The sequence below is a fragment of the Lepidochelys kempii genome, chromosome 2 (genome assembly GCF_965140265.1).
Source record: "Lepidochelys kempii isolate rLepKem1 chromosome 2, rLepKem1.hap2, whole genome shotgun sequence".
Lineage (NCBI taxonomy): Eukaryota > Metazoa > Chordata > Testudines > Cheloniidae > Lepidochelys > Lepidochelys kempii.
In genome coordinates this window covers 75849484-75877408 of record NC_133257.1, presented here as the reverse complement: position 1 = coordinate 75877408, position 27925 = coordinate 75849484, and the positions used below count along the sequence as shown (strand labels likewise).

Here is a 27925-nt window from a genome sequence, read left to right as displayed (position 1 = left end):
GATCAGACCCTATATGTGTTGCTTTACAGTGTGCATGGGCAAACAACATGCTCAGTCAAGGCTTTCCCCAGCATTTCTGGCTTCCATATATATTGAACAAATATTAGTTTAATTTATTTATAGTGTAGGGTAAATCTTTTGCTTCTACAGAATATTTGAATAATACTAAAGATATGACTTCGTATTAGCTCTAGGAATTAGTAATGAGTTATGGAGCTTTCACTTTTGGTTTGTTTCCAGTTGTGGTCAAAAGTTGTTAGTATCTGTTGGCTGTTCGGTCGACTGTGTGAAATGAATCGGTGATTTTAGTACCATTTGCAGCGGTCAGGTGTCCACATTGTAGAAATTGCCATCAGACTTGGAACTAAGTGACACCCTTGTTACTAGTCTTGATAAAGAGACCTAAACAAAAATCTGCATGTGCATGATGGCTGGACTCCTCTTATTGCTACTGGTGGCCTCCCTTCTTCAGTTGAGGTACGTTGGCTGGGCAGTGTGAGGAAATGTTTGTCTGAATTTAATCAATTAATTTTCCTTTTTTTAAAACAGTGTACTTTGCCAAGTCATCTTTCTCATGGCAATCCATCTAGCAAAAAGAAAAGGAGTACTTGTGGCCCCTTAGAGACTAACAAATTTATTTGAGCATAAGTTTTCGTGAGCTACAGCTCACTTCATCGATTGCATTCAGTGGAAAATACAGTGGGGAGATTTATATACATAGAGAACATGAAACAATGAGTGTTACCATACACACTGTAACCAGAGTGATCACTTAAGGTGAGCTATTCCCAGCAGGAGAATGGGGGGGGCGGGGAGGGGGACACCTTTTGTAGAGATAATCAAGGTGGGCCATTTCCAGCAATTGACAAGAATGTCTGAGGAACAGTGGGTGGGAGGGAATAAACATGGGGAAATAGTTTTACTTTGTGTAATGACCCATCGACTCCCAGTCTCTATTCAAGCCTAAGTTAATTGTATCCAGATTGCAAATTAATTCCAATTCAGCAGTCTCTCGTTGGAGTCTGTTTCTGAAGTTTTTTTTTGTTGAAGTATTGCGCTTTTAGGTCTGTAATAGAGTGACCAGAGAGATTGAAGTGTTCTCCAACTGGTTTTTGAATATTATAATTCTTGACGTCTGATTTGTGTCCATTTATTCTTTTACGTAGAGACTGTCCAGTTTGACCAATGTACATGGCAGAGGGGCATTGCTGGCACATGATGGCATATATCACATTGGTGGATGCGCAGGTGAACAAGCCTCTGATAGTGTGACTGATGTTATTAGGCCCTGTGATGGTGTCCCCTGTATAGATATGTGGCACAGTTGGCAATGGGCTTTGTTGCAAGGTTAGGTTCCTGGGTTAGTGGTTCTGTTGTGTTGTGTGTGTTTGCTGGTGAGTATTTGCTTCAGAATGGGGGGCTGTCTGTAAGGAAGGACTGGCCTGTCTCCCAAGATCTGTGAGAGTGATGGGTCGTCCTTCAGGATAGGTTGTAGATCCTTGACGTTGCGTTGGAGAGGTTTTAGTTGGGGACTGAAGGTGACGGCTAGTGGCGTTCTGTTACTTTCTTTGTTGGGCCTGTCCTGGAGTAGGTGGCTTCTGGGTACTCTTCTGGCTCTGTCATTCTGTTTCTTCACTTCAGCAGGTGGGTATTGTAGTTGTAAGAATGCTTGATAGAGATCTTGTAGGTGTTTGTCTCTGTCTGAGGGGTTGGAGCAAATGCGGTTGTATCGCAGAGCTTGGCTGTAAACGATGGATCGTGTGGTGTGGTCAGGGTGAAAGCTGGAGGCATGTAGGTAGGAATAGCGGTCAGTAGGTTTCCGGTATAGGGTGGTGTTTATGTGACCATCGCTTATTAGCACCGTAGTGTCCAGGAAGTGGATCTCTTGTGTGGACTGGTCCAGGCTGAGGTTGATGGTGGGATGGAAATTGTTGAAATCATGGTGGAATTCCTCAAGGGCTTCTTTTCCATGGGTCCAGATGATGAAGATGCACTTTTCCACTGAATGCATCTGATGAAGTGAGCTGTAGTTCACGGAAGCTTATGCTCAAATAAATTGGTTAGTCTCTAAGGTGCCACAAGTACTCCTTTTCTTTTTGCGAATACAGACTAACACGGCTGCTACTCTGAAACCTGTCATCTAGCAAAGATGATTAAAATTAAACGGAGGCTACAACTTTAAGGTTTTTTAAAAGGTTTTAATTTATTTAAACATATTTTTCATTGTGCTCAGTAATCTTAAAAAAAAACTTGTTTGTATTGACTTTTGTCCTTTTCTCTGTGGCAAAAACTGTTTTATGGAGGGTGATTGAACATAGTAGTCAGATTTCTTTCTTATCTGCTTACAGGGGGTTAATGTAGTTAACACCTGCTGCAGGGCGAGCAGAGGGAACTCAAAACACAAGATACTTTTTGAGGGGAGAAAGAGGAAGCTTGCCCTGATAAATGGAAGTTTGTGTGCATATTAGGAGGAAGATATCACACAGTGTTTAAGAACTTGTGTACTTCTGAATCATAACAGTTTTAGAAAAGAACAAATTTTGCATCCTAAACTTCTTGACAATATCTTTTAAATTATCAAAAAGTCTTAACACCTTTTTATATTGGAAGACTAACCAATTATTCTCTTTCTTTCTTGTTTTGCATGTGGTTGCTTCGTGCCTCCCTATCTCCTTTATAGGAAGTAAGTATCTTTTTAAAAACATTTTATAATTTTGAAAGTATTTTCTAAAAGTGCTTGTTTTGTGTGTGTGTGTGAGTAAATTGGTTTTCTTTTGATAACAGAAAATACCCACTTTAAAGACACATATTACTACAGATGAAAGTACTCAGGAATGTTTTTCATAATAGCAAAATAGTTTTCCGCACAGTATAAAATATATGCTTCTAAAGGCTGAAATTTCACATATGCTGATTCATAGTGACAAACGTTTTTTCAGTATATAGGTTTAAGACATGTGGCTGTTTTCGAGGCATAAATATCAAGGCATGGTGTGCAACTTGGTCAAAATTGAACTGATTCCGATAAGAATTTGACCCAAAGTTTTTTGAGTATCTTCTGTTTGATATGCAAGGAATAAAATAGGGGCAGGGGAAGTCACAAAATGCCTAGGAAAGACCCAGTAAAAGGGGAAAACAACCGTGTAGCTTTTAAAGATATTCTTGGGCATCTGCAGCCTTGACTCTCTCTACCACATACAAGACAGAGTGGTAGCTTGTGAAAAGAGGAGTATGGCCTTCAAGAAGGAGGGAAGGTTGGAGTGATCATTATATGTTGCATACAGCCCTAGCAAAGTAGGGAAATATTTAGACTCAGTTCCACTCAGCCGACACCACACTGCATGATTGGATCTTTAGTCATTGGGTTTTCAGGATGCAGCCCAGTGCTTTCTGATGATGTATGTGGCAAGTGTCTCCTGAGGATAATACAGTTCAACTTTAACACCAGGAGTATTGGTCTGATCTCTACTTCCCCTTCTTCGTGTTCTATAGGAGGGGAGCTAATATAGGGATTGTTGAAGTTGGCACATCGGATACATGTACTTACTGCTCAGTAGCTGACATGGATTCCTTTGTACTCAGAAAGTGGTTACTATTGTCCATTTACTAATTGGCCAGTATTTGAAGATTAAGATACCTGCTGCGAGAACAGTAGTGGCCATGGGGGGAGAGTTCTATATTTTGAGTTCATTTATCTTGTATTATTTTAATTGCCAATGATGAGATATCTAAACACAAGTGTTGTGACCAAAATCTCTCTAGATGGACCAGCAGTAGAAATTAGAAGAAAGATGCAAAATGCAAACTTGAGTATTATATAGACACACACAACTCTATTTTGTTATTCCATGCAAAGAATTCAGCTGCCTTTGCAGTTAGCATCTTCCTATCAGCATCCTGCTGAAATAGTCTTCATTTCTGACAGTTTCACTAAATCGAAGCTCCAAGCATCTGACATAATTATCAGTAGCTTCAAGTTATATATGTTATCATCTAAAAAATGTAGCTTGAGAAAAATGGTCTTGCATTACTAAGTTAAATGCCATATGTCACGGTATATGAACCAGTAATTCAATAAGAACATTTCTAGAGAAAGGCGTGCATCTTATTTGAAGTCTGTGTTCACTGATCATCAAACAGTAACAAGACATTTTAATGTATTCTACTTTAGCTGTACTTGTAATTTATTCACATTCCTAGACTGGTCACATAGTATTATATCAGCTCAAAATGTAGGATTCTTTTTATTTGCAGGAAAAATAATTTTTTTAAAGAACAAATCCTTCAAAAATGTTCTGTTCGTATGTTTTAAAATTTACCATTTAATATCTGACATGAAGAGCTATAGCAGCAGGTTTAGCTGTAGTATTGGTTTTTAATGGAGAAGCAGTATGTACACTGTCTGAGAGTCAATACAGAGTAAATATTGTGGTAATATGGCACTTTAGGTGACCTATAATAAATTATATTCTACAGCTGTTCTGATATGAGGACACCTTATAACTAACTACCTATGAGCTTTTACTGGAACAACAAATAAATGATCATATAATCCATCTTGTCAGAAAGTTAATTTACATACATTATGGACAAATTCTGCTTTGAGATGCAACCATTGAACTCATTAGGAACAGTGTCCACATCAGAGGACAGAATTTAGCTCCTACCAATAAAATCTACCAGAAACAGTTTTGAATAGGGACCAGTATAATTAAAAAAAATTATAATGGACTCCTGAACCATAATTCCTGCAGACTTTTTGATTGTCTAACTGAAGCACATTAGTTTCTGATGGACTTTAAGTTCCATGCCCAGTATTTTGCTGGGTGTAGCCTCAATCCTGCAAACACACATGCATAACTTTATGCATATGAGTAGTTACACTTAAGTTAGTGGGACTGTTTATGTGGCTAAAGTTAAGCATGTGTGTTTGCAAGATTGGAGTCTATGTGAAGAAACACAGTTGGAAGTTTAGTCTCTAATCATAAGTATAACAATGTGTATGGGGAGATAGATATGATGACAGTACACCTATAAACCCTGTAGTTAATTTTAGTTGTTCCATTAATATGAAACAGGATAAGTTTGTGAGCACTCCCTGCACCTTCACTATCCCCCAAATTAACTTTTCAGAATAATATGAATTTAGCCAGATCAAAAATGCTTGCTTTGTTTTTCTCTTGCATGTAAAATCTGGCTCTGTGTATACATCACCTAAAGATATTTGTACAAATTAAACTCTGTGTGAAGGTATTGATTTTATTTGACCATTTTTAAAAGGTACTTCAAAGTGCATTCCAATATGATATTGCATATAATTACTGTGCCACTAAAAGTATAAAATATGTGTGTGCATGTTTCTATAGTAACTTATGTTGGGCATTTTAGAAAAATGCTGTCCTAAGTAACTTTAACTCCTGTAAGTTTAAATATGTTCTTCCTGAGCTCTTTATTATTATTCTTTTGTTGCCTTTCATCCTATAGGATGCAGCTGCCCTTGAACTTGGTACTGTTTTGATCATTCATGTGCAGCAGCCACATTGTCTGTAACATTTTGAAAATGAGGCTTCATGGTGTTGTTTGTGAAGTAATTTCACATAAATATTTGGACTTTGGTTCTTTAGAACATGAAGCTGATTGCTCTATGAAGAAAAGCATAATTATAATTCACAGACTTTTTGCCTGAAGCCTCGGGGACAGATGCATATGATTAAGTTTGAAACTGCCCTGTTATTGTAATGTAGATGTTTTCAAGGTTGGGAGAATTTAAAAAAAAAAAAAAAAAGAAAAAGGCAAGCATGAGTTTAAAAAAAAAGACAGAGGGAATAGTTTTACAAGAGGCACTCAATCTTGGACTGCTTTATTTTTGCACAATTTTATTTTTCAGTGGAACCTCTCCATTAGCTTGTCTGAATGCAATGCTTCATACTAACACTCGTGTAGGTGATGGAACGTTCTTCAAAATCCCTGGGAAGTCGGGACTCTATGCTCTCAAAGTAAGTTGAATTTTTGCATATGGAAAGTACATAAAGTGGATTAATAGTGCCATGTATGTCTCAATAGATATAAAGGAAAACAAATTAGATTCTGTGGGGAGTAGATGAGCTGAAAGTCTTTTTCTAACTGTTTTCAGATGTCTTATAATGAAAGTAAGCACTGAATGTTTTATCTCAGAAAGAGTATACGTGTTCTTGAATTTGGCGTATGGTAAGAAAACCCTGCTGTAGCTAAAATACAGCTTTTTCAGAGTTGTTAACAGAAAGGCCTTTGTTTTATAAGCAGTGAGTTCAGGAGGATCACTGACTTTCTCATGAAGTAATTGTGTTAATATTTCATTTTTTGAACAGTGGAAGACTTTTGCGAGTTCAGTGTAAACAGCTTTTAAGTTACAGCTTATTTTAAATCAGGAATATACTTACAGTGCTAAAATCCTGAGTGCTTTGATACTAAGAGATGGTGATAGTTGTAGTTGTGAGTTTTTTCTTGTTTGTGTTTTTCTGTTTTGTGCTGGTTGAAAAAAAAAATTTTTTTTTTCCTGATACCCATGATCAAACGATAGTGACTTCATACTGGAGAAAAGGGTGAAGTAGGAGCAAGAAAACCAAGTTCTGCAGACTAGATTTAATCTATTTAAATTTGGGGGAAAATTCTCTGATATTTGTGATAGAAAAATAATTTTGCACAGTTTAGAAACAATAAAAGCAGTATGGATAATGCTGCTCCTTAGAACTAAAAATGCACTATTTTTTGATTAACGTTGAATGGATTTCAGAATAATCGTTTTCTCATTTGCTAACGGAATAATGTTTAGTTTGGTCTTGTTTTAAATCTGAAGATATCCCTGGCTCGAAACCAGGTATTTGCAATCATTCCCATGGCTTTTGAGTTCCAGGTTGCTGCAGCTATTTGAATTCAGGAAACAGGCACAGGGAAAAGAGAAACATTAAAGGATTTGTTTCTCTTGCAGCCCTTAGGACGTTCAGTTAGATGACTGGAATTTTTAAGTGCCAAACAAGTCTGTTCAAACACAAAAAGTGAAAGGAAGTGCACTTTGATTTATAACTTTTTATATAAAAGTCTAAAATGTGACTTTTTACAGGATAACTTGAAAATCAAAAGCTAAAAGAATTATCTCGTAAAGATCATGTTTTTATTCTTGCCATAAATTAACTCTTATACAGGAAGCAGATCAGTTTTTGAAATGTAGACACCCATATGTGTTGCAACAGTTTTACCTTCGGGAAAACCTAACCCTAATATAAACATTTTTTGTGGCTGGCCTTACATTATTTTTCTTTTCTCTCCCCTCCTCCCTTTAAAAAAAAACAACCAAAAAACACTGCAGAAAGAAGAATCTACATGTCCAGCAGATGGAACATTGGATTTAGGATGTGAATCTGAGTTAGATGGCACTGAAATGGCTGAGACAAACAATAGTAATGGAGAAGAAAATGGAGGTAGGTATTCTTAATTTCACTTTACAGGAGCTACTATGGAAGGCATATATACCAATTAGGTTCATTATTCATGTTTTCAAAATAAACTATGGTTGTTTTTGCAACTAATTAAAACAATTTTGAGAAACAACTTCCCAATTTTGTTCTTATAGAGGGGTCAGGGGCACATGAGAAAAGTGGCCTTTTTGTTTTTGTTTTTAAAAGGCAGTTGTGTTATGGGGAAGCTATGAAGTATTTACAGTGTTCTGAGTAGACCTGTTTTTCATTTAGTATTTCCCCCCTTCTCCCTTTAGTATATCACTTGCCTTCTTAGGCCCCAATCCTGTAGAGTATAGGTAGATTCGGTCCTACACCTGTCTGGAGCCCCATTGACTTCAGTGGGATTTTGCATGGGCACAGGGATCCTCCAACACAGTTCTTTGTGTAGGACCAAGATCTTAGATTTATAAACTCTTTGGGGCGGGGATCTTGTTTTTGTGCTGGTATGGTGCCTGGCACAATGAAGGTAGTGTGACCTAGGTCTTAAATACTGATATGCTGAACAATGATACTTTAAAATGCCACCCTTAGAAATATAACTTTTTACTTTTAGGAGGTAATAAATACATATAAAGAGAGAACCTAATCCCTCAAATTTTTATCATATATAAACCCCTAAACCAACTAAAGACAATTAGTGGTGAATGCTATAGCTCTTGAAGATTAACCAGTGAAGTGTTACTGTGCATACTTTACAGTATATTGGAAGTTTTCATGGCTATATGCCACTGAAATTGCCCTTTTTGAGCATTTCTCTGTTCTGCCTTCCCTCTTGAACCCTGAACTACTAGTGGACTTGCAGCATACCCTTTTGGATCCTTCTGTGGGGTAGGGATGGATACATACCCATTATTGGATTTACATAATCTTTGTGGATACTATTACTCAGGTAAATATAAGGAAGGATAGAATGAGGAAGGATGTTCCAGTGATTTGGGCACCAGCTTAGGATATGGGAGTCCTGGGTTCGTGTCCCTGCTCTGCCACAGAATTCCTGTGTGATCTTGTGCAAGTCACTTCGTCTCTTTGTGCCTCAGTTCTTCATCTGTAAAATGGGGATGATGATATTTATCTACCTCGCAGGGGTGTTGTGAGGATAAATATATTAAAGATTGTGAGGTGCTCAGAAACCATGATTATGGGGCCATATATGTACTTAAGATAGACATTTGTGAATTGAATTATGAGATTGTGAATCTGGGTAGAGCTATAAAGGGCATATACTCTTTGATGGCTTAACTTTTCGTTTCCTTGCTTTAGAGACTTTTATATTAGGTATGTAATGTGTGCAGCCTTAACTGGTACACAGTGCAGGAAGGACTATTAAGAAGTATTTCAAGGGCAAATGAAATCATAGGAAAGTCATAAATCTGTTGCTAAGTAGGTATGGAAAAATTGTCAATAATGATGCAAAGAAAGCAAAAGCATTGAATTCATATTTCTGCTTTCTACTAGGAAAGAAGCTGGGTGAAGCTTAATGTCTATTTTGCTTCAGTCTTCACTAAAAAGGGTAATGGTGAGCAATACTCAACACAGTTAGTATTAACAACAAAGGGAAGAAATGCTAGCTGAAATAGGGAAAGAACAGGTTAAAGAATATTTAGGTAAGTTAGATGTATTGAAGTTGGCAGGTCTGATGAAGCTCATCATAGAGTGCTTAGGGGTCTAAGCCCTGGTCTACGCTACGAGTTTAGGTCAAATTTAGCAGCATTAGATCGCTTTAACCCTGCACCCACACAACGAAGCCATTTTTGTCGACTTAATGGGCCCTTAAAATCGATTTCTGTACTCCTTCCCGACGAGGGGATTATCGCTGAAATCGACATCGCTGGGTCAAATTTGGGTTAGTGTGAATGCAATTTGACGGTATTGGCCTCTGGGAGCTATCCCACAGTGCTCCATTGTGACCGCTCTGGACAGCACTGAACTCAGATGCACTGTCTAGGTAGACGGGAAAAGTCCCGCGAACTTTTGAATTTCATTTCCTGTTTGGCCAGTGTGGCAAGCTGATCAGCACAGGTGACCGTGCAGATCTCATCAGCAGAGGTGACTGTGGAGTCCCAGAATCGCAAAAGAGCTCCAGCATGGACCGAACGGGAGGTACTGGATCTGATCGCTGTATGGGGAGTTGAATCCGTGCTATCAGAACTCCGTTCCAAAAGATGAAATGCCAAAATATTTGAAAAAATCTCCAAGGGCATGAAGGACAGAGACTATCACAGGGACCCACAGCAGTGCCGCATGAATCTTAAGGAGCTTAGGCAAGCCTGCCAAAAAGCCCAAGAGGCAAATGCCCGCTTGGGGTCAGAGCCCCAGACATGCTGCTTCTGTGATGAGCTGCACGCAATTCTAGGGGGTTACCCTACCACTACCCCACCCCTGTACGTGGACTCCTGCTAGGGGGGAGTCTCTCACAACAGGGATGAGGATTTTGGGGACGAGGAAGATAGCGCACACCAGGCAAGCAGAGAAACCGTTCTCCCTGACAGCCAGGAACTGTTTATCATCCTGAAGCCAATACCCTCCCAACCCGGGCTCTCGGACCTTGAAGGCAGCTCTGGTGAGTGTACCTTTGTAAATCTAATACACAGTTTAAAAGCAAGCGTGTTTAATGCTTACTTTGCCCTGAAGACTTGGGATGCATTCGCGGCCAGTACAGCTACTGGAAAGGTCTGTTAACGTGTCTGGGGATGGGGTGGAAATCCTCCAGGGACATCTTAATGAAGCTGTCCTGGAGGTACTCCCAAAGCCTTTGCAATAGGTTTCTAGGGAGCCTTATTGCGTCCTCCATGGTAGGACACTTTACCATGGCAGGCCAGTAGCACGTAGTCTGGAATTATTGCATAAGAAAGCATGGCAGCCTGTGGTCCCGGTGTTTGCTGGCATTCAAGCAACATCCGTTCTTTATCTCTCTGTGGTATCCTCAGGAGAGTGATATCATTCATGGTCACCTGGTTGAAAGAGGGGAATTTTATTTAGGGGACATTCAGAGGTGGCCGTTCCTGCTGGGCTGTTTGCCTGTGGCTGAAAAGAAATCATCCCCGCTGTTAGCCAGGCAGTGGGGGGAGGGGTGAAGCTATCATCCCAGAATATTGGGTGTGGGGGGGCGGGGAGGGGGTTAGTTGGGTTTGTGAAACACATTAACCCGAAAACGTCAGCCCCTCCTTTTAAATGGCCAATGTGTCTTTTTCAATTTTAATCTCCCTTTTTTTCCTCCCACAGCTGCAAATGTTTCAACGCTGCGACTAGCATCTCCTTCCCAGAGGCTAGCGCAGATAAGAAGGCGAAAAAAACGCACTTGTGATGTAATGTTCTCTGAGCTCATGTAGTCCACCCAAACTGAAAGAGCCCAGCAGAATGCATGGAGGCAGACAATGGCAGAGTCCAGGAAAGCACAAAATGAACGCGAGGACAGATGGCTGGAGCAACAGGAGAGGTGGCAGCAGCATGATGAAAGGAGGCAGGATGCAACGCTGAGGCTACTGGAGGATCAAACTGATATGCTCTGGCGTATGGTTGATGTGCAGGAAAGGCACAGACCGCCGCTGCAGCCCCTGTGTTATCAATCGCCCTCCTCCCTAAGTTCCATAGCCTTCTCACCCAGACACCCAAGAACACGGGGGGCTCCAGGCACCCAACCACTCCACCTCAGAGGACTGCCCAAGCAACAAAGATGGCATTCAGTAAGTTTTGAAGTGCAGTGTGGCCTTGTCCTTCCCTCCTCCCCCACCCCACCCGGTGCTTCCCTCCTCCCCCACCCCTCCCGGGCTACCTTGGCAGTTATCCCCCTATTTGTGTGATGAATTAATAAAGAATGCATGAATTTGAAACAACAATGACTTTATTGCCTCTGCAAGCGGTGATCGAAGGGCGGGAGGGGAAGGCGGTTGGCTTACAGGAAAGTAGAGTGAACCAAGGGGGCGGGTTTTCATGAAGGAGAAACAAACAGAACTGTCACACCGTAGCCTGGTCGGCCATGAAACTGATTTTCAAAGCTTCTCTGATGCACAGCACGCCCTGCTGTGCTCTTCTAACTGCCCTGGTATCTGGCTGCACGTAATCAGCGGCCAGGCGATTTGCCTCAACTTCCCACCCCGCCATAAACGTCTCCCCCTTCCTCTCTCAGAAATTGTGGAGCGCACAGCAAGCAGTAATAACAATGGGAATATTGGTTTAGCTGAGGTCTAACCAAGTCACTAAACTGTGCCAGCGCGCTTTTAAACGTCCAAATGCACATTCTACCACCATTCTGCACTTGCTCCTGACTAGTGTCCAGGCTGCCTGTGTACAGCTTCATGAGCCATGGCCTTAAGGGGTAGGCTGGGTCCCCAAGGATAACTATAGGCATTTCAACATCCCCAACGGTTATTTTCTGGCCTGGAAAGTAAGTCCCTTGCTGCAGCTTTTGAAACAGACCAGAGTTCCTGAAGATGCGAGCGTCATGTACCTTTCCCGGGCATCCCACGTTGATGTTGTTGATACGTCCCTTGTGATCCACCAGTGCCTGCAGCACCATTGAAAAGTACCCCTTTTGGTTTATATACTGGCTGCCTTGGTGATCCGGTCCCAAGATAGGGATATGCACTCAGTCTGTCGCCCCACCACAGTTAGGGAATTCCATTGCAGCAAAGCCATCCAGTATGACCTGCACATTTTCCAGAGTCACTACCCTTGATAGCAACAGCTCAGTGATTGCGTTAGCTACTTGGATCACAGCAGCTCCCACAGTAGATTTGCCCGCTCCAAATTGATTCCCGACTGACCAGTAGCTGTCTGGCTTTGCAAGCTTCCACAGGGCTATCACCGCTTGCTTGTGAACTGTGAGGGCTGCTCTCATCTTGGTATTCTTCCGCTTCAGGGCAGGAGAAAGCAACTCACAAAGTTCCATGAAAGTGCCCTTACGCATGCGAAAGTTTTGCAGCCAGTGGGAATCATCCCAGACCTGCAACACTATGCGGTCCCATCAGTCTGTGCTTGTTTCATGGGCCCAGAATTGGCGTTCCATGGCACGAGGCTGCCTCATTCCCACCAGGATGGCCAAATTGCTGGGGCCCGTGCTTTGAGAGAAGTCTGTGTCCATGTCCTCATCACTCTCGTCACCACGCTGCCATCGCCTCCTTGACTGCTTTTACAGGTTGTGGTTCTGCATATACTGCACAGTAATGCGCGAGGTGTTTACAATGCTCATAACTGCCACGGTGATCTGAGCGGGCTCCATGCTTGCTGTGGTATGGTGTCTGTAGGAGAGCAGAGTGGCAGCAGAAGCAGTTGTTCAGTGACGATGGTTTGCAGACCTACTGCACCGTCTGCTGCCAGGACACAACAGCTGAGCGGGCTGCACGCTTGCCGTGTTATAGCGAGACAAGAGCAGCCGAGCAGAGTTGCAGTGGAAGTGGCCCTGTGAGACCTCCAGGTGAGCAGGAGAGCAGAGAGTGGCAGCGGAAGCAGTGGCTAATGGCCTGCAAGGTGGATTCAGGAGAGAAGGAGAGCAGAGTTGCAGCGGAAGCCCATGAGAGACAACATGGAGAAATTGGCTATCGAGATGAGCAGGAGAGCAGAGTGGCAGCGGAAGCAGTGGATGACGATGATGGTTAGCAGTTCTACTGCACCATCTGCTGAAAGCAGTATGGCACCCGCATGGAAAAAAGGCGCGAAACGATTGTCTGCTGTTGCTTTCACAGAGGGAGGGAGGGGCGACTGATGACATGTACCGAAAACCACCCGCGACAATGTTTTTGCCCCATCAGGCATTGGGAGCGTAACCCAGAATTCCAATGGGCAGCGGAGACTGCGGGAACTGTGGGATAGCTACCCACAGTGCAATGCTCCGAAAGTCGACGCTAGCTTCAGTACTGTGGACGCACTCCATCGACTTAGTGCACTTAGTGGGGACACACACAATCGACCGTATAAAATCGCTTTCTAAAAATCGACTTCTATAAATTCAACCTACTTTCCCAGTGTAGACATACCCTAATTGAAGCAGTCTTGGAATTGTTAGCAATTATCTTTGAGAAGTCATGGAGGACAGGTGAAATCTGAGGAATAGAGGGGGGCAAATATAATACCTGTCTTTTAAAAAGGGGAACAAAGAGGACCCAGGAAATTATAGATCAGGCAGTCTAACTTCAATACCTGGAAAGATGCTGGAAGAAATTATTAAACAATCATTTTGTAAGCACATAGCGGATAAGAGGGTTATAAGGAATAGCAAGCATGGATTTGTCAAAAACAAATCATGCCAAACCAATCTAATTTCCTCCTTTGACAGGATTACTGGTCTAGTAGATGGGGCAAGCAGTAGGTGTGGGATATCTTGATTTTTAGTAAGGCTTTTGACATGGTCCCATATGACATTCTCAGAAGCCAACTAGGGAAATGTGGTCTAGGTGAAATTACTAAAAGGTAGGTGCACAACTGGTTGAAAAACCATACTCAGAATAGTCATCAGTGGTTTGCTGTCAAAGTGGGAGGACATATGTATTGACAAAGCCCTGGCTGGGATGATTTAATTGGGGATTGGTCCTGCTTTTGAGCAGGGGGTTGGACTAGATGACCTCCTGAGGTCCCTTCCAACCCTGATATTCTATGATTCTATGAGTCCTGTGGGGGTCTGGTACTATTCAGTATTTTCATTAATAGTGGAGTGGAGAGTGTGCTTATAAAATTCGCAGATGATAATAAGATAAGGAGCTGCAAGCACTTTGGAGGACTGAATTAGAATTTAAAAGGACCTTGATAAATTAGAGAATTGGTCTGAACTCAGCAAGATGAAATTCAGTAAAGTCAAGTGCAAAGCACACGTAGGAAGGAAAAATCAAACGCACAACTACGAAAGGGGAATAACTGGCTAGACGGTAGTACTGGTAAAAAGGATCTAGGGCTTATAGTGGATCACAAATTGAATACGAATCAACAATGTGATGCAGTTGCAAAAAAAAAAAGGCTAATATCTTTCCGTGGTGTATTACCAGGAGGGTTGTATGTAAGTCATGGGAGGTAATTGTCATGCTCTATTCAGGGGAGTAGCCTGATCTGGAGTACTTTGTCCTATTTTGGGCACTAGACTTTAGGAAAGATGTAAACTAATTGGAGAGAGTCCAGAGGAGAGCAATAAAAGTTTTAGAAAATCTGACCTATGAGGAAAAGTTTTTTTAAAAATTGGGCATGTTTAGACTTGAGGAAAGAAGGGCGGGGGGGGGACTTGATAAGTCTTCAAATATGTTAAGGGCTGTATAAAGAGGACTGTGATCACAACTGTTCTCTTATGTCCACTGAAGGTAGGGCAAGAAGTAATGGGCTTAATCTGCACCAACGGAGGTTTAGGTAAGATGTTGAAGGAAAAGCTTTTGAACGGTAAGGGAAGTTAAGCTCTGGAATAGAGGTTATGGAATCCCCGTTACTGGAAATTTTTTAACGGGTTGGAGAAACACCTGTCAGCGATGGTCTAGCTTTACTTGGTCCTGCCTCAGTGCAGGAGGCTAGACTCGGTGATCTCATGAGGTCCCTTCCAGCCCTATATTTCTATGATTCTGTGTGTTCACAGTTTACAGTGATAATGAAATATTTTATATTCAAACATTTACTAGACAGGATGTTAAACAGCAACTGCTATGGATAAACACTTTAAATCTCCATGTCCTGATAACGTGTACCCAGGCATTTAAAAAAAAATTGGCCAAGGTGTTCTCTGAACTAATGTTGCTGATTTTTTTAAACAAATCTTGGAATACAGGGGAAATTCCAGAGGACTGGAAAAAATGAATGTTTTGCCAATATTTGAAAAGGGTAAATAGGATGAGCCTGGTAATTATGATCTGGTTAGTATGACATTTCTGTGCAAAATGATGGGAAGGCTAATATGGGTTAATGATGGGAAGGCTAATCAGTAAAGAATAAAAGATTGTAGCATAACTAATTCTGTCAATATAATTTTATAAAAAATAGGTTTTATCAGACTAACTTGATATCACTTTTTGATGAGAAGACAAGTTAGGTTTAGAAAGTGCTGACCTAAGACATAAGGCATTTGACTTAGTACACACAACATTCTGCTTAAAAAATGAGCAGTGCAGAAGAAAAATTCAGAAGAGAGCTACATGAATGACTTACGATTTGGAGACGTCTTACAGTGAGACACTTAGGAAGCTCAATCTAGTTATTTTATCAAAGAGAAAATTAAGAGGTGATGTATCATAGCTGATAAATACCTATATGGCGAGAAGATTTCTGGTAGAAGAGAGCCCTTTTTAATCTATTAGGCAAAGGCTTTCCAAGGTTCAGTGGCTGAAAGCTGAAGCTAGATGAAATCTGGTTAGAATTAAGGCACATATTTTGAACAGGGTAAGTAACCATTGGAACAGTTTACCAGGCTATGTGGTGGATTTTCCATCATTTGAAGTCTCTAAGATCTGGTGTCCCTTTTTTTTTTTTTTTTTTTTCCCCAGTCTCTAACTCAACCGTAATATGTGGGCCTTATTGCATAAAATTCTTTGGCCTGTGTTATACAGGAAGTAACACTGGAAGAACATAATTTCTTTTGCCTTAAAATCTACAAATCTGTGAAACCATATAATGCTGGGTATTGTCCATATACTATATTTCTTTCTTTTCTCAGCGGCTCCATATTATTTATTTATTATATGTATTTCAATCATGCCTAGGAGCCCCAGAACCCCATTGTGGACCAGAACCCCAGAACAGTGCCAGGAACTGTACAAACATAGAACAATAAGATGGTTCCCTCCCCGATAGATGTTGAACATGTGAGAGGCCAGAATAGAAGCCTATGGGGCCTCGCTAAAAGTAAATGTGCAATTGGCCTATTTTACTTTGTGGGTTCTCCCTTAAAGAAAGGAATGGAGCCACTTGAGAGATTCCATAGACCTTTGCTGGGTTGTAAATGTGTCAGCATAACTTCATGGGCAGCATTGTCTGACAGTCTGAAAGAATCATCTTGTGTACCTGACCTTCATCCATTGCCAGAAGTCACCAGCTGACATGAGTATAATCTGTGTAATGTACTGAATAAGTGAGAAGATTTGAGAGTCCCAGATGCTGCCAGAATGGTTCCACCCATCGTCCTTGACGGTCTTTTTCCAAAAGGGGGATTCAAGACAGGGTGATAATTGGAGTAATCTTCCATCTTGAGAGAGTTTGTTGAGCAGGCGTGTGGGTGGGTGTGTCCAACCATATCTTCTTTAAAAGTAGGTGGTAGCCAGAGTGGGGCACTGATAGTTAACTGGCTCCAGTGTCTCTCCACTTGTCTTTAAGTCATAGTCTTCAGATTTCTCAGTACCTCAAAAAAACTGTGTTTGAAATTAAACTAGAGAAGAATCTGCTCTTCTCCTCTTCCTTTTTCCCACCATCCTCGGTACAGTTTTACCAGCACAGGTGCAAACTTCTTGATCTGAGCAATTTTTTTAGAAAAATAATTTTAGAACTCCTCAGTGATAAACATGTGATTGTTTCACTGAATGCTGTGCTAACAACTTGGATTAATTAGGTTGACGACCATCTGGAATGGTTGCACATCAGGCTTTCCCATACCTTCATGGCATATGTTAAAAAAAAATTATTCATGCTGCAGCTACCTAGTTTGGAAAGAGAATTCCACCAGCAGCCCTCTAGCAGGCTTTCTTTTCATCAGTTATAGGTCATCCAAGTACCATGCAAAGATGAAGCCATACTTTGTGCTTAAGATCCAAAATGGTAATAGTCTAGGATAAGATATGGTTATAATATCCTACTGTGAGTGGCAGACCACAGTAGTGTGGTCTGTAGTCAAAACAATATCCATCTCCAGATTGTCTGAAACCCATTGGGTTCCATCTGCCAACTTGGTCCTTCACTCCAGTCAGAGGAGTGCATCGTGATCTCAAGATGGAGATGGTAGTGATCCATAAAAAGGTGTGACTTCCACTTCCAATCCCAACCCAAACATAGATTCTAAAGTGTGACCAGCTCTGAGTAGGGCCTCATCTACGCTACAAAATTAGATCTGTACAACTACATTGCTCGGGGTGTGAAAAATCCATACTCCTGAGTGATGCAGTTAAACCTATCTAACCCTCAGCATAGACAGCACTAGGTTGGTCAATAGGAGAATTCTCCCATCAACCCATCTACCGCCTTTTAGGGAGGTGAAGTACTTATGCCGACAGGAGAACCCCAACTTCAGCTTTTTAAGTGTAGAGTAGCCCTAGGTGACCTGATTACATTCTAACAAAGACTACAGTTCCCAGCACTTCTTAAATTTAAAACTTATTTAGTTGCAAAAGTGAAGCTGATTACATTGTGACAAATTCCTCTCTAGCGTAACACTAGTGAATATAGTAGTTCAGCCATCCAGAAGTTGGAGGATCAGACTCATCCTGAGTCTTGAAATTTTGTCTTTGCAATTGTTAGTCCATTGAAATTCTGTGTGTTTTCTGGGCTAAGAAACCACAAGGATAACTCCTGACTGTGTGGAGCTAATACTCCCCTTCCTTTGGCTATGAAGTATCCATTGAGGCTTTCTACACTGTTCCTTCCCAGGAATGGAAATTTTGGCTCATTCAAGGCAGCCTGGGACTTATAGCAATTGGGTCTTGGGAATGATGTTGAGAGGTTCTGCTGAATATGTTTGGTGAATATTCTGATACTAGTGTGCAGTGGGCTTTTCCGCAGCAGAAGTTTAGTGGGCTCACAGCCTGAACATATGGGCCTCTTCCTCAGCTTACAGATCAGACAGAGACCCAGCTTTTGATTTATTTTCTTCATTTCCCCACCAGCAGTTACAAAGGAAAATTATCTACCCCCTCCAAGGCAAAATTGACTACCCTTTGCTTCATTGGTGTGGGTGGGAGGGTCCCAATTACTGAGGTGGTGCAATATGAGAGGCTGGGAGCTAGTTGGGTGAGGTCTCTTGGCTCTGTTATTCTCTGCTATAGAGCAGGATTAGTGAGGCCTAAAGGGTTGGTGGTTGGTTAGTGACAGATCATACTTCTCTGATGAAAAAGTTGCCTTGCTGTGGAATGAGGATCCACAGTTTTCTGAGATTTATGGAGTTCTTAGGTTCCATTATATTTTGTGCTGCATTGGTTACTTTAATGTGAGCATGTTGTTTTACAGGGCTTTTTTTCTGTTCTTTCTTTTCCCCCAAAAAATGTGTTTGAGCACTGTTCCTGATGTTTTCACAATACTACTATTTCCTTTATACAAAGAACTATACAATCACTTTGCCTCCCAAACTATATTTTGTTTGATAAAAAATAAAGGTAACAGATTGGAGATGTGAACTGTTCAAATTTTGCAAGTTAAGCTCTGCAGATCAAAGTGTGACGTAGGTGAACTGCTTGATATATCAGTGTTGACAAGCTATGACCAATTATGTCAAAACAAGTATATATCTGTGTCACCCAACGAAAATATATAGAATTTTGTGGGATATTTTAGTCAGAGATTTATGTTTTTCTGAGGATGTTTTCTGTATGATTTAATATTAAAGAGTGTGGGCATAGATTTTTAGCATCTGGTAGTAATATTAATTTGTTTTGTAATGTGGCTATTAGTAGACACACTTTCTCGTCTGCTGTGGTTTCCATAGAAAGGAAGGAATTGTACCACTGTTGATTTTTCTGGTCTGATTTTAAATCAGTCTGGCCTGTCTGAAATCAAAATCAGGTGTTCCATTTATCTTGGAAAAATGGGGCTTCTTAAAGCATTCAGGGAAATTTTCTTTTTCTGCAGATCATAAACAAATCTTCTTCTTCCTAATAACTTGCTGTGCTGTAGCTGCATAGTCATTTTGAATTATGTTTCACTAATCATTTTTTGGTGCATTGATATGCTTAATATTCTTATCCCAAGCCTCAATTAATTTTAAGGTTTTGGAAAAAGTTAGTGAACCATGCTGTCAGAGGTTGGCACATTGATTTTACGTTTTGTTTAAAAAAAAACCCAATGATTCTGTAGGTTTTCTAAAATGTATCCTTCTCACTATGAAGAGAAGTTGCTGCTAAAAGGAGAAGAGAAAATGGAAGGGAAAAGGTTATATAAACCTTGTCTCAAGTATTTTAGGCATAGTCGTTTTCTTTGTTTTTAACCCTTTTTCATTTTGGGCTCTCTGAACACTCACTAAGGAATTCTTACCTTCTACTTCCTTTCTACCTGAAACCCTGCTCATCTGTCAATTCAAAGACCTAACAGTTTATTTTCTCGCAGCCACTTTCTTCTCACTTCCTCTACTGGGTCCTATACCCTTGGAGGAGATGACATATAGAATAGAACACAGTAATGCTAATTTATATGACTGAATGGAGTGCCTCCCTTGCCTTAATTCTGCTTGCTTCCAGAAACTTCCCCTACTTCCTCTTGGCACTAGCGGTGAATACTTGCTGACTGCCCAGATGTTTGTCCCACTCTGCTCCGTGCTACTCAGAACTTTTTGCATGGGCAGCCAGTTGTATTGCTGCTGCTGTTTTATAATCCAGAGAGAACAAAGGATCACACATTTCTGATATAGTGTATGTGTGCATGTGGCTGTTCCATCTACTTATCATTGGTGTATATGGACATGTGCCCTGTTACTTCTGGCCCTTCATGCTTATAACTCTGTTTTCTGTTACACTGTTCTTCATTTTATTTTGCATATTGGAGCTGATTTTTTTTTTTTGCTGTGGTGTTGCTTTTCTGAATATTGCCATTCCCCGTGGAGTTTTGCTATTGCTTCTACTCTTCGACTTTTCCCTTTAGTTTTCCTTCTGTATCACTTTTATTCGCAGGAAGTAAGATAATGAATTTCCCCCCTCCATTCTATATGGTTACAAACATTCTGGCTTTGTCCTGAGATTTTTGCATCAAGAGTTTGACATTTGCTCTGACTTCTTGTCATTTGGATGGTGATACAGCATCACAACACTGTGAACTTGTATCATCACCAAAGTAAATGAACGATACTTGGGTTTATATCCTGGAAATTGCATTAGAATTGGACCTTTCTATTTATACAGGGAGTGGGTGGGGTTCCCTGTCACCATGGAAGAATAAAATATATGCTTAGTGACAGGACATGTTGCATCCTACTTTCTTATGAAGGACACTTTGTGGCTTTCATATCATATTTTTTCTATAATTCATTTGTTTTTATAACAGATTCCACTCTTCTGCCCTTTCTTACATTGTAGGGTTTTATGTACATAGAACAACTCTTGCTTTTCCTTCAATTCTTTGACCCCTTTGCTTTTCCAACAAAACAAACTGGTTACCTAATAAAAATATAACAATCATGAAAATTTCTGATTAAAAACAAAAAGAGATGTGGACACAGAAGTTGAGCAATTTAAAATATCAAGTTTCTGGTTTTGGATTGTGTGTTTTATATCTTAGGTGCACAAATATTGCACAGATGGAGTTAAATAAATATTTAGACTAGCGTGTATGTTTGCTGCTGACACCTTCTTACTACTTTAAGTTGTCTTTTTGATAGTGAGCTTTGCTGATCATGTGATGCAGTTGAGTTCAAGGCTTTTTTTGCCCATCAGCTCCCCTGGGTATTGTGAGGCCTAATTTCAACATAAGCAAAAAAGAAAAAAGACACATTTCACTTATAAAGCTTCTGGCAAAACTTGCTTCCCAATCCACTATGAGAACTGTATTGACATAATGACATAACTATAAAAAAGTAGTTCTTTCTCTACCATTTGTGAGATGAGTATTGACTACTTTTTTCTCCCAAGATGAAAACAAATGCTCAGTATGTTACCAGTTATACCTCATACTGGCAATGAATTATTGGCAATTAAGTTGTCAGAATTCCATACTTTATCTTATAAATACAAAAAAAAAGTTTCAATAATATCAATGGTGGAAGGCATTACCAAAGATGAAGAAATTGAGCAGCACTGAATTCTCTGCTCAGTCCACTGAGCAATAAAAAGAAAAACCGTACAGCAAATCAAGATAAAAGTATAAGGTCAAATTCACAGCTGACGTATGCCATTGCAACTCTTTTGAGGATCCCAAACCTGCTTTTATAGATGTGGTACACGCCATTGCACATTTTGGAAAACCATCTACTGTGTTGTTTACACGTGTATAGTACTATAGTAGATATTCCAAGGTATGTGGCAATCTTCACTGTGTATCTGAGGGCAGGATTGAAACCTTACTATGTGAGCATGGGGAAATGTACCCAAAATTCAAACTGGTTCTAACACTGTTTTAGCTGGACTGGTGTTTAAAATTGGTGGGAGGAGCAGTATAGACAAAGCATCAGAGTCTGCAACCATTTTACTTATATCTGCTGAAAAGTAAGTCTAATAGAATTTTTTGGCTGTTTTTGCAGCCTTAATATTGTTTAAATATAGTTGGATTTAAAAAATAAATTAATTTACTTTGCCTTTTCTTACCTTAGAGACCCTGACACAAACACACATTCAAGCAGCTGTTTAAAAGCAAGTACAGTAATATTAACTCATTAAAACATGTATTTTTAAGAGATCTGAAAAATAGCAACATATATTTGCCTGGGAGACCAGAACTCCTTTTTGTGAGCTATTCCAGTCCATCATTCAAATGAGCATGTGTGTGTTTGTTTATCAAGCAATAGTTACATGATAGACGGGGAGGGCTTCTTAGAAGCCATTACAATCTGTTATGCAGTTACATATTTATAAATATTTTTAGAACACAGGGCCATCAGTGTCTCTCTTCTAAATATATATTCAGACATGTAATCTTGTTAAACTTCCTGGGGAAAATAAGGTACTGTCTACTTCTATTTAGAAAACATTATGATATATGTAAAATATTTCAGTTGCCACTTCAAGGCTTGATCACATGGAAAATACCCATGAGCTCCGGAGCTGTACAGAAGGATATAGAATTTGGTTCTGCAACAGGCTGGCTTATTCAAGAGAAAAGTTTAGTTTTCTGAATTGGGGAGGATCCCCAGTGTGGTGGGGTGGCATGGAAAATAGCTCAGTGTATGTAATTGGAGCTTCCTACACTCCACAACTTCTGTCCTGGCCCAGCCCTTGTTGCCACTTAGAGCTTGGATGTCTACAAGGGGAAATTTAGCAATATAATTAGACCACTGTAGTATAACTCCCAGCGTGAACGTTCACCAGAGAGGCGGTGGAATCTCCTTTCCTAGAGGTTTTTAAGGTCAGGCTTGACAAAGCCCTGGTTGGGATGATTTAGTTGGGGATTGGTCCTGCTTTGAGCAGGGGGCTGGACTAGATGACCTCCTGAGGTCCCTTCTAACCCTGATATTCTATGATTCTGGAACTCAGGTCTCACCTCTATTCAAGTCTAGGATTAGAAACAAACATTTGTGAAGCGATGCATTAGAAATTAGGGTGTGGCTGAAAATTCAAGTCTATACAGACCCTGGGACTCCATGACTTTCATGGGCCATCAGCTGTGGAGATTGCTTTCTGGTGACGGGTTCTCTTATTCCATTTGTAGGAGCCTCTTAAGACCTCAAGTTCCTAAGCAATGGTATTCTTAAAATGCTTTTCTTTTCTTTTTTTTTTCATAGTTTGTCCGAAGCAGATACCTGAAGAAGCGTCTTCCACTCGAGACTCAAGCCTTACTAACACACCAGTGCAAAGCAAGCTAGTGTCTTCCTTCCAGCAGCACACCAAAAAGGCACTTAAACAGGTAAGCTGGTATTTATTGGTAGTCAGGTGGCTTTCTTTTTAACATGTTGCTCAGGACTATTTAAACAAGAAATCAATGTGGAAATACCACAGAAAAATGTGAAGACATTTCTAATAAAAATACCAACAACTTATGAAGCTGGATGTTTTTTTCTTGATCTGTAAACATCTGCAATAAGAACTGTTGTGGGGGGAAATTTTGAAGCTTTTGTGTTCTGTGCACTTGTGCTGTAATCCTGCTTATTATTGTATACTTGAGGAGGTTTTTAAATGGTTCCTGTGCAAGTGAAAAAGTTTTGTATGCTTTATTGTTACTTCCCAAGTTTTGTTTATATAAGCCCTTTTGTTGACAAACTTCTTTAAAATAAATTTTGCAAAACAGATTTTGAGAGAGGTTGTAGCACTGAAAGGTGAGTGTACTTGCTGTTCAGTTTCTCTATAGAGTGAGTGTGTGTCCACATACTGTATTTAATGCAAAAATACAGTACCTGAGAGTGTCTGTTTTGAATAAACTGAGTTTGGATGGGTTTAGGTTGCACAATAAATAATAAAGCTTAGAACAGGTGACTGAATATTCATGGTTTGATGTAAACTGAACAGTATAATGATGTGAAAAATTGGCTCCATACAGTGCTAATCAGTTTCATGTCAGAGCAGAGTGAATGAAAAACCATAGAAATGCTTGTTTAAAAAACATCACTCTAATCCTGCTTTCTGTTTGCCAAAGGCAGAAATGGTTCCCATTTCTTAAAGATTTTATTTTATCAAATAAAATAAAACTTTTCTTAAATGTTGGTGTAATGAGGTGGTGTTGGTTAATTTTTCGTTTATTTTGTGTCCGGGTTACATTTAGCAAATAAAAATGGTAGTTGAAGCCAACTATCTCAAACACTAGGCCATTCCAGAGTTATTAACTTATGCCACAGCTCAGCAAAGCACCAAAGCATGTGCTTATGTCTATCCCTGTTCAGCAGAACACTTAAGCACTAAAAGTTAAGTCCCGTTAAAGTCTATAGGATTTAGGCATGTGCTTGAAGTTAACTTTAAGCACATGCCTACATGAGTTGCAGAATACAGGTGGTTTGCAAAATTGGAGCCTTTAGGCTTGTAGGTCAGCAGAAGTAGAGTCGTGAGTGGAGCAGGCTTTACTAATTGTGTGGAATATGGGTGAGTTGTGAGTGAGTCAAACAGTGTCTGGAAACTCCATTTAGTTTAGATTTTCTGTAATATGTGAAAAAAACTAGGAGTACTTGTGGCACTTTAGAGACTAACAAATTTATTTGGGCAAAAGCTTTCATGGGCTAAAACCCACTTCATCGGATGCATGCAGTGGAAAATACAGTAGGAAGATGTATATACACAGAGAACATGGGGTGTTGCCATACCAACTGTAATGAGACCAATTAATTAAGGTGTGCTATTATCAGCAGGGCTGGGGGGGAACAAACCTTTTGTAGTGATAATCAGGATGGCCCATTTCAAACAGTTGACAAGAAGGTGTGAGTAACAGTAGGGGGAAAAATTAGCATGGGGAAATAGTTTTTACTTTGGATAATAACCCATCCACTCCCAGTCTTTATTCAAGCCTAATTTAATGGTGTCCAGTTTGCAAATTAATTCCAATTCTGCAGTTTCTCGTTGGAGTCTGTTTCTGAAGTTTTTTTGTTGGCGAATTGCGACTTTTAGGTCTGAAATGGAGTGACCAGGGAGGTTGAAGTGTTCTCCGACTGGTTTTTGAATATTATAATTCTTGACGTCTGATTTGTGTCCATTTATTCTTTTATGTAGAGAATGTCCAGTTTGACCAATGTACGTGGCAGAGGGGCATTGCTGGCACATGATGGCATATATCACATTGGTGGATGCGCAGGTGAACGAGCCTTTGATGTGGCTGATGTGATTAGGACCTATGATGATGTCCCTTGAATAGCTATGTGGACACAGTTGGCAACGGGCTTTGTTGCAAGGATAGGTTCCTGGGTTAGTGTTTTCATTGTGTGGTATGTGTTTGCTGGTGAGTATTTGCTTCAGGTTGGGGGGCTGTCTGTAAGCGAGGACTGGCCTGTCTCCCAAGATCTGTGAGAGTGATGGGTCATCCTTCAGGATAGGTTGTAGATCTTTGATGATGCGCTGGAGAGGTTTAAGGTGGGGGCTGAAGGTGACGGCTAGTGGCGTTCTGTTATTTTCTTTGTTGTGCCTGTCCTGTAGTAGGTGACTTCTGGGTACTCTTCTGGCTCTATCAATCTGTTTCTTCACTTCAGCAGGTGGGTATTGTAGTTGTAAGAATGCTTTATAGAGATCTTGTAGGTGTTTGCCTCTGTCTGAGGGGTTCGAGCAAATGCGGTTGTATCGTAGAGCTTGGCTATAGACAATGGATCGTGTGATGTGGTCTGGATGAAAGCTGGAAGCATGTAGGTAAATATAGCGGTCAGTTGGTTCCCGGTATAGGGTGGTGTTTATGTGGCCATCGCTTATTAGCACCATAGTGTCGAGGAAGTGGATCTCTTGTGTGGACTGGTCCAGGCTGAGGTTGATGGTGGGATGGAAGTTGTTGAAATCATGGTGGAATTCCTCAAGGGCTTCTTTTCCATGGGTCCAGATGATGAAGATATCATCAATGTAGCATAAGTAGAGTAGGGGTTCTAGGGGACGAAAGCTGAGGAATCGTTGTTCTAAGTCAACCATAAAAATGTTGGCATACTTGTGGGGCCATGCGGGTACCCATAGCAGTGCTGCTGACTTGAAGGTATACATTGTCCCCAAATATGAAATACTTATGGGTGAGAACAAAGTCACAAAGTTCAGCCACCAGGTTTGCCGTGACATTATCGGGGATACTGTTCCTGACGGCTTGTAGTCCATCTTTGTGTGGAATGTTGGAGTAGAGGGCTTCTACCTCCATAGTGGCCAGGATGGTGTTTAAGCCACTACTGTTTTACATGAACTCCTAACCTTTAGAGTAGAAAAGAGTCAACATTTATTTAAACAGTTAGGGTCAGATTTGTCACTTACTTGCTTTTGGGGGAATGAAGGGGATGGAAAATGCTGAAAACAAAAATAAAACAAATGAACAGAGACCAAAAGCAATTACAGAAGCTTTATTAACATAAAAATTCATATCCGAGATGGAAGTCCTTGCAAAACTGTCCATAGGGCAGTAGGTTTGCAAGAGTACCAGAATGCTAAGTAGTCAATAGAAAGAATGGAAAGCAGCTGTAATTAAGATTATGGTAATTAGATCTTATTCGTCAGGTTGTGAGTTTATTATTACAGCTGTCTGTGAAGAATGGTTTACATCATGTACAACATGGCACAATTGGTTAGGTGTGTTGAGGTGATGAGGTTTTTTGCACTTTTTTTTACTTGACTATGAAGCCTCAAGTATTGGCCACTGCCACAGGCAAGATGCTGTATTTGATATAATCCAGTATTGTAAATCCTATAAGATAGATGAATGAACTTTCAATAGCAATTTTGTTCAGAAAATTGCTGTTGAAAGTTTATTCACCTACCATATATCCTCTCTTCAGGGTTTGTATTGGTGTTATGGACACATAATGTGTCGTCTTTGCACAGAGAATAGCCTGCAGTATGTTTGAATACACAGAAACATTAGGCAATTGTATGTGGCACTCCACCAACTGATATTAACTTACTGGTTCTATTCTGCAATACCAAGAAGCTAAACCTTCATTGTGCTCTTAATAAGAGCTACTTATGCTGTACAGTGTCACAGTGAGCACTTGCCTAGTTGTACATTTATTTTTTCATTAATAAAACAGTCCCTCACAAAATGGCAGTCCACAAAGCATTCTTTCAACCATTTTTCCCCTTCATCATATTAAATAAGGGAAGATTTTTTTAATTAATATTGATCTTTTGCTTAATTTTTGCCCATTAAATGTAAATGAAAGTCCAGCTGATAATGTGAAATATTGCTTGAAGATCTGAGCTCAGGTGGAGTGGTCTGCTCTGTTAATATAGTTATTAAACCAAACTAATCATGTGGAGTTGGCTTTAGAGTGTTATGTTGGAGTTTGGGTTGTTTTTTATAAAGATTTCTAGAAATCTTTTGTTTTAGACCACTCAGAGTAGGTTTAGTTTCCCTTGCAACATTCTGCATCTTTAAGACATGCCTCCCCTTGTGTACTGGGATTTGTTCCAGTATCACCATGCTTCTGTGGCTGTGCCTGTGGTGTGAGAAGGAGGGCACCTTTTGAGCCCTGGGTCCTGCCCATGACTAGGTCAGAATGGCAGTGGGGGATGGGCACTTTTGCTTAGTCACTTCTGCGCTCTGCTATTCAGGGATAGGGGAGGTTGCGGTGGTAGTCCACTCTAAGAGTCTGTGTCAGAGCTCGCATCTCGTGTCCTCATCTTGCAAGGCCTGTGTTAATGTCCCAATCCCTGGAGCTTTTTAGTATTGCCACCCTCTCTTGTAAAAAGAAAAGGAGTACTTGTGGCACTCCAATGAAGTGAGCTGTAGCTCACGAAAGCTTATGCTCAAATAAATTGGTTAGTCTCTAAGGTGCCACTAGTACTCCTTTTCTTTTTGCGAATACAGACTAACACGGCTGTTACTCTGAAACCCTCTCTCTTGTGTTACACTTTTGGGGCAAATGTTTCGAGTATTTCAGTCTTGAGTGTGTTTCCAGTACCTGGCACATTAGTCTCCCCTTCTGTGGAGGGTTGGGGGATTTTCATCACCTGACTTTGCTCTTGATTATAACTGAATGGAAGGTTTAACAACTTGATCCTAGTTTATGATGGCTTGCTCTAAAATAGTTC

The 27925-nt window shown here is 40.5% G+C and overlaps 1 protein-coding gene across 3 annotated transcripts in view; it reads left to right on the top strand.

The window, feature by feature from the left end:
• The window catches only part of ASXL3 (ASXL transcriptional regulator 3), a 130772-nt gene that overhangs the window by 30693 nt on the left and 72154 nt on the right, over positions 1-27925 (top strand). The window contains exons 3-5 of one of the 3 annotated variants that reach the window (XM_073331281.1): positions 5888-5996; positions 7346-7457; positions 23020-23141. In XM_073331281.1, the coding sequence (XP_073187382.1) occupies positions 5888-5996; positions 7346-7457; positions 23020-23141 (343 nt within the window). Of the gene's footprint in view, positions 1-5887; positions 5997-7345; positions 7458-9527; positions 10057-10602; positions 11180-23019; positions 23142-27925 lie in introns of those variants that run through there. The other 2 variants (XM_073331277.1, XM_073331278.1) reach the window with 2 other exon arrangements.